This window comes from Oreochromis niloticus, linkage group LG3 (genome assembly GCF_001858045.2).
Source record: "Oreochromis niloticus isolate F11D_XX linkage group LG3, O_niloticus_UMD_NMBU, whole genome shotgun sequence".
In the NCBI taxonomy this organism is placed as follows: Eukaryota; Metazoa; Chordata; class Actinopteri; order Cichliformes; family Cichlidae; genus Oreochromis; species Oreochromis niloticus.
Window position 1 is genome coordinate 37068809 of NC_031967.2, and position 7311 is coordinate 37076119.

At 39.9% G+C, this 7311-nt stretch overlaps 1 protein-coding gene across 1 annotated transcript in view; it reads left to right on the forward strand.

Annotated features, from left to right (window-relative positions):
- Window positions 1-7311, forward strand: part of LOC102081126 (zinc finger protein 638) — a 32805-nt gene that overhangs the window by 24122 nt on the left and 1372 nt on the right. The window contains exons 29-31 of the mRNA XM_019351425.2: window positions 35-113; window positions 3714-3824; window positions 6497-6781. Coding sequence (XP_019206970.1) covers window positions 35-113; window positions 3714-3824; window positions 6497-6781 — 475 coding nt within the window. The remainder of the gene's footprint in view (window positions 1-34; window positions 114-3713; window positions 3825-6496; window positions 6782-7311) is intronic.

The window sequence follows — 7311 nt, forward strand, 5'->3', positions numbered from 1 at the left end:
CTCGATGGTCGTGATTTTGTGTCTTTGTTTTTAGACTTTGGCGACAGCAGCTGAGGTAGAAGAGGAAGCAGAGAAGACATCAGGATCTGCTAAACGCAAACATGATGAAACAGGTCAGTTTCATTCTCCATCCATCCATTTTTTAACCGCTTGTTCAAGTTCGGGTCGTGGGGCCAGTCGGAAGTTCAGACTTCCGTCATATCCTCATTGCTAGATCTGCCCCGGGGCTTCCTCCCAATAGGACATCCCGAAAACACAGCACCTAGGAGTTGCCCAGGAGGCATCCTAGTCACACACTTAAACCACCTCAACAGAGTTTGATTTGCATGGTCAGATTTTGTGGAGGAGAAGCGAATGTGTACAGCATAGTTTTTGTTGGCAGGGCTCTAGAGTGCGACCAACTTGGTCACAACTGTGACCTCGGACACAACTGTGACCAAGTTGGCAGGGCTCTAGAGTGCGACCAACTTGGTCACAACTGTGACCAAATTTTTCAATGGTGTGACTAAAATAAACCTTAGGTCACACCGGTGTGACCAGCTGTTCGAGTGTAAAAAAAAAAAAAAAAAAAAAAGTCTCTGCAACTCTGAAAGTACAGATATTCCAGTAGTCCTTAGTGCATGTTTGAAAGTGCAGGTGGATAGAGAGAGTTGAGTATCTTGAATTAAGCGATATTGATTCATTAAATCCTGAATAGAGTTTTAAATGTATTTTGCCAGAAACACCAGAATCTCAGGTTAAAGCTCATAAAACTATTTCAACAACCACCAAACAGCAAATGAGAGAACAGGTAAACGGATTCCACACAAAGACGTAAACACGGAGCGGACCCGACACATCAGAATCAGCTTTCTCTTTCTCGGCTTTCTCACCCAACGGCCTGTACACGGACACACCGTCGGGGCTGAAAGCTGACAGCTCACTGATTCTGATGCGTTGGCGGGTCCGCGCTTTGTTTTACGTCTTTTTTTTCTTGATTCTGAGTAGCAGGTTTTGTTTCTCTCAGAACAAAATTCACTGATCCAGCAGCAAAAGAAGCAGCAAACTGCGCTTCACATTTGATAAACATCGTCATGAATTCCCTCTGACATTGGCTGTTTTGCTTCCACCACGATAAAAATCACACTTCATGCACAGCTCTCTCTCTCTCAGTTTCCCGTCTCAAATCTCTGTTTTCTGCATTATTCATTCGCTCATTACCCACCAGTCTACCGTTGTTTACAGCGCTGTCGGTCGCCGTCTATTCTTTTTTTTTTTTTTATACCTCAAATGACCTCGGACAAGAAAGCCTGTTCTGCTGTCCAGTACTGAAGAAATTTAAACTTTTTAAAATTATGCAAAATTGCAGAATATTTTTAGGGTTATCTGCTATAAAAAGTCAGGCCAGGAAAATTTCCTTCATGTTTTTCTGTGTTTTATTCTCAGTTACTTTCACACAAAGGCATCTGCTGTGATGTTCACATCTCCGATAAAGTCTCACAAGTGTCAGTACTGATAAATGATCAGAATTATAATATTTCTGACTGTCTGAGGCTAAGTTGAATTGAATCGAATCTGGACCTTGTGAATCGGAATCGATTGGATCATAGAAATCAGTGATAATACCCAGCCCTAGTGAGCAGCCTAGGCCCAACGGAAGTGGGTGTAGCTGTGGGTAATGTGAAAAGATGAAAAGAACTGTTGATAACTTTTTTGTTAAGGCCTGATCCATCTGAAATTCATAGCCAGGGCTCTGACACAGAGCCATCAACCTCTGAACGCTGAAAAAGCACAATGTATCCAGAAAACACATTATATGTCCTGATGAATGCACTGCGCAAGTGTCCCCTCTCCCCACTGCCTGATGTGATGATTAAGTTTAATATTGTCTACAATATTGCCAAAGAGTGCCAACGCATTTTAAGCACAAACCTAAGATTGTTAGTTAATCATTTACAAATCAATATTGTCTGTATGGACATCAATTTTCCCCCCAAAACTATACTTCAGCAATGATCAGGGCAGTGTTGGAAGGAAATTGAATGCAAAACAATAACCAATATGCACATACAGGTAGAAATCTACAGGACTACATTTCCAAAATAAGAAATCCGTGGCTAAAGGCCACACTAGGTGTTTGGAAAATGGTGGCAAAAGAAAATAAGCTGCAGAAGGACATAAAAATATTAAAATGGTGTGCATATGATTTGGAATTTACACCAAATCATGTAGACCCTAGTTTTAAAAACTGGATAGGTAAAGGAATTATATTGACATGCGGTATTGTAAAGGAAGATTAAATTGTGAGTTTCCAAACTTTAAAGCAAACATTTCATTTAGAAAACCAAAACCACTATAGATACTTACAGTTAAGAAACTTTTATACTCGAAACATTAAAAACCAAATACCCACTACAGTGAGGCCATTTATCCAACTCTTTGTAAATGCTCATAAGTCAGAAATTAAGAAAGGTGTAATCTCACAAATATGCAAAAGTCTTCATGATCTCAGCAATTATTCAACCAAGTATATAAAAGAAAGATGGGAGAAAGAGGGAGGTCTGGCGATTACAGAAGAGGGATGGCAAAACATTTGTTCTTTTCATTGGAGAAGTACAAAATCACATATTTGGAAGGAGTTCTGCTAGAAAAGTTTTGCTTGTTTTTTCATTACCCCAGCTTTAGTTGTGAATGTTGGAGGAACTGTGGCTATGAAACAGCACACCACTACCATATAATTTGGGATTGTAAGAATATTAGGAATTACTGGATAGAAGTCCATAAAGTGATGCAAAACATATTTAGTACATATTTACACTTTGATTTCAAATCCATATTTTTAGAATACATACCCTCAGACATAAAGGGTATAGATAAATACTTATTTTGTGTGCTGCTAGCTGCAAGTAAAAAGGCACTGACCAAAAGGATCCACCAACATTGAACAGCTGTATTGATGTAACTTTGGACATTCATAATATGGAAAAGATTACTTTTTTTAGTGAATTTTGAGTATGAGAAATTTGTAAAACACTGGGGAAAATGGCTCCGCTGTGTGAGTTCCATAAGGCCAGATATCACTGATATTCATCAATGAAGGAATGGTTGTTTAAATATTTGTTTATTTTGTTTGTTTTTTATAATAACATACTAATCTGCTACTGCTACTTAGTGTGTTGGCTTTTCAATTGCCCTCTCTCTGGATGTATATAGTTACAAACTGTATCTATCCGTACACGTTTCTTTGTTTGTGTGTTTTGTTTTTTCCTTTTTTTCATACCTGCATGAAGGAAAAGTACTTGAAGTGATGACGGTCATCCAGACTACTGTACATATGAGTCTTAGAACAAAGGAAGCTATTAAATACTGTACATTTTATTTTATGCATAACTTCAATAAACACTTAAATTTAAAAAAACAAAAAAAACAAAACAAAAAGTGTACATGTAAAACTGCAAAATTTGGGTGCGCCTAACTAAGGTAGTCATCTACCTTACTAAGAATTGTTTCATTCAACTCGTTCAACTTCAACAAAAAAAATATTTAGGTTAATCCTATATCATCCCTTAGGAGAAACAGGAAACTTTATACTTGACAGAAATATTGTTTTATTTAAATGGAGATTTTCGCACATCGCCCTGTTAGAAGACAGCATTTAACTTGGGTATATTTCAACAAGAAATGAAAGTTTTTACTGCCAATACCAGCCTGTGACCTCTGATTTGTTGTTTTAGAGGAGAGCGTCAACTTTGTGACGGTGGACGAGGTGGGAGAGACTGAGGAGAAGGAGGCGGTCATTACCAGGACAAGAGGTCGACCCAGGAAGAGAACCAGGCAGACCCCCGGTCAGTGTTGGGAAGGTTACTTTTAAAATGTATTCCACTACAGATTACAGAATACATGGCCCAAAATGTATTTTGTAACGTATTCTGTTAAGTTACTCATTGTGAGTAACGTATTCTGAATACTTAGGATTACTTAATATATTGTCATGCTTTTTACATGAATGTAGCAATCACATCCTGCAAATTCCTGTTTGTTTTTGGCTTGTAAGCCCAAATCTCCCTGAATAGACAATATATTTACTGTAGGGGAGAAAAGACTTATGTTAACATAAGATAAGATGTTAGCTCGGTGGCGAGTAGCCTTCAGTAATAGTAATAAGTAACGTAGAAACTGAAGTTGCACATAACACAGGTAGCTACCACAACAAAAACAAGGTAGTTGCAGCAGGCTAACATTAGTTTTTAAAAAAGAACTTCCAGATGTTTCTTTAGGTTGGAGCCTTTAGACCAGGGGTGTCAACCTCAATTGCACAGGGGGCCAAACGTCAAGGCACACTTTAGGTCGCGGGCCAAACAAGATAAACATTTATTGAACACACTAAAACAATGTTTTTTAAACATAAATATGAATAAGAACAGACAGAAACATAATTCCAGAATAAATGAACTTAAAAAAATAAACTTTAACTTTAAATATTTTGCTCTTCATAAAAATATATCCTGTCAAAATTCTGCAAGTTAGAAATATGAACATGCTGCCAAAAGCCCCCAGAAAAAATAAATGAAAGCAAACACAAGGTTGGAGCCGCATGTAAACAGGGCTGGGGCATTGCTTCTGGAATGGAACTAATAAACTGTGCGGGCCATTCAGTGTCGTACTTTCCCTTGAGTGTCCCATTAGAATGCAGCTCCAACTGAATCTGCACAGGTGCAGTTTCCACATCAACTGTAAGTGGGTTGTGAAGCAGCTCGAAATTCTCATTTTGTGCTTCAAAGTCACCAAAGTGCCGTGCAAACTCAGTGTGCTCAGTTTATCAGCAAAGTGCGTATTTGGGAGCACTGTTGCGCTGACTTGGTTCAACATTACTTGGCAACAGGGAAAGTGAGGCAAGTTGCACTGGTGCATTTGTGACAGCTTCACTTGAAATGCCTTCACCGCATCATACATGCCATGTCCATGAACTGACAGATTTCCTTGCTGAGCTCAAAAACTCTATTGAGAATTTTTCCCCAACTCAGCCAACGGACCTCTGTATGATAAGGAATGTCGGCAAACTCTGAATCTATTTCCCACATAAAAGACTGAAATTGACGTTGATTTAAACTTTTAGCTCAGATAAAATTTACGGTTTGCGTTACGGTGATCATTACATGCTCCATTTTTAGGACTTTACCACACAGCGTTTCCTGGTGTATGATGCAGTGATATGCTGATAACTCACCGGTACAGTTCTCCTCCTGCATCTTTACTCGCATCCTGCTGACTAGTCCACTTTTTTTCACCGCACAACACCGGCGCTCCATCTGTTGTAAGTCCAACAAGTTTGTCCCAGGGCAGTTTCATGTCGGTTACACTTTGACATACGTTTCTCCTCAGGCTCACATTTGCCAAAATCTGCGTGTTGTCTGGACACAAGACGTCGCACACCTTCATCATGCAGCTCTTCAGAGTACCGGGCTGATTTGGCTGTCTCCTCTGCTACAATAAAACTTGCTTTCACAACAGCTTCACTTTGTGATTTTGCTCTGGTGACAAACGTCTGTTGAAATGTCAAATTCTTCTTTAGCTCTTCTACTTTCTGTAGTTTCTGCATTTAGGTTTTTCAGCTTATCCTGATGTTTTGTCTCATAGTGCCGTCTTAAATTAAATTCCTTAATTACAGCCACATTAGCTCCACTAATAAGACACACGGGTTTACCGGCAATGTTTGTAAACATATATTCAGTCACCCACTGGCGCTGAAAGGCTCTGCTTTCAGAATCAACTTTTCTCTCCACCATTGTGAGCGGCTAGCTTCACAATAACAGAAGTTTGACTTGATTGACGCGGGAATGCTCCCAGCTAGCCTAGCGTTGGGCAAGGTGCCTGCAGCGCTCCATTTTGGGACCTGTAGTTTGTGTGTTATTAGCGCCTCATATCGCCGGGCCATGCATAACAATAATAATAAATCTATATAAAATGATCTCGCGGGCCAGATATAAAAGTACGCCGGGCCAGATCTGGCCCGTGGGCCTTGAGTTTGACACATGTGCTTTAGACACTGAGAGCAGCTTGTTTGCTGGCAGAGTTTGCATTGCACTTTCAGATTTCGCCCATCCCTTTGTTCTTTAAATATGAAGTGGTGTTGAAATTTCCAACTAAGAAATGCATTCCTGCCCGTGCACTGCTGCTTCTCTTGTGCTGGCTCCAGGTCGTGTAACTGACGCAACCAACATACACAGGACGCTTACTTTACACCCTCTTATTGTGTGCTTTGTTTGGGTTTCCGGCAATGTACCAAAAGTAGAGAAGGCCTAACATATGAAACAGAAAAAGACTGCCGTTTAATCCATGAATTTCAATAAATTATCACCTATTTAAGCGGTAACTATAATGGAATATAGTTACTCATATTTTGTATTTTAAATATGTAACATCCATACATATATTCTCCAATGGCTGGCATCTGGGATAAAGTCGTGTCAGAGCTCTGAGACATGAAACTTAATTAATCTGTTGTTTCCTCCCACAGTAAGAAAATCTGCTAGAGGGAAACCAGAGAGCACAAAAGATGAGACAGAAGAGGAGGAAAAAACAGAACCACTGCCTCCAGCTTCTGTTAATCCCACTTTATCACAGGACCGAGACTCATCTGTGCCGCCAGGTGACGGCCAGGCAGAGAGGACCGAGGAGGAAGCAGCGACCCAGCCTGATGCTGCACCTGCCCCTGCTGGACCGCAGCAAGAGCCCAAGTGTCCTGATAAGGAGACACAGGAGGGAGAGGAGAAGGATGGATGGAGCACGGCCGACATTAAAGGTACAAAGAGCTGCTTTAAATCAACAAAATGCATAACTCTGACAGCAAAAACACAGTAAACTGAATATAAAAAGAAAAATTGTATAGTCTGCTACTGTTAGCCTACTAATAGCTTTGAGATGCTTTTCCACTGCCTTGTGGTGGTGGTAATATGTTTTACATATTTGTGGTTGGTGCTAAGGGCCCCAGTGTGTGCGAAGAATATATCCCACACAATCACCAGCCTGAAATTTTGATACAAGGCAGGATGGATCCAAGCTTTCTGACCCTACCAAGTGTTTATTTGAGTTATTACATTCTCCTCTGAACTCAAAAGTGCATTTTCTTCCAGTGAACTGCTGCTCATTTTGTCTTTCAGACGATTTTATGTAAACCCTAGAGATGCTTCTTTGGGAAAATCCCATCAGTTTCTGAAATACTAAGATCAGCAAACATGGCACATTTAAGTCCATTAAATTACCTTTCTTCTTCATTCTAAGATAAGATAACCTTTATTAGTCCCACACGTGGGAAATTTGTTTTGTCACAGC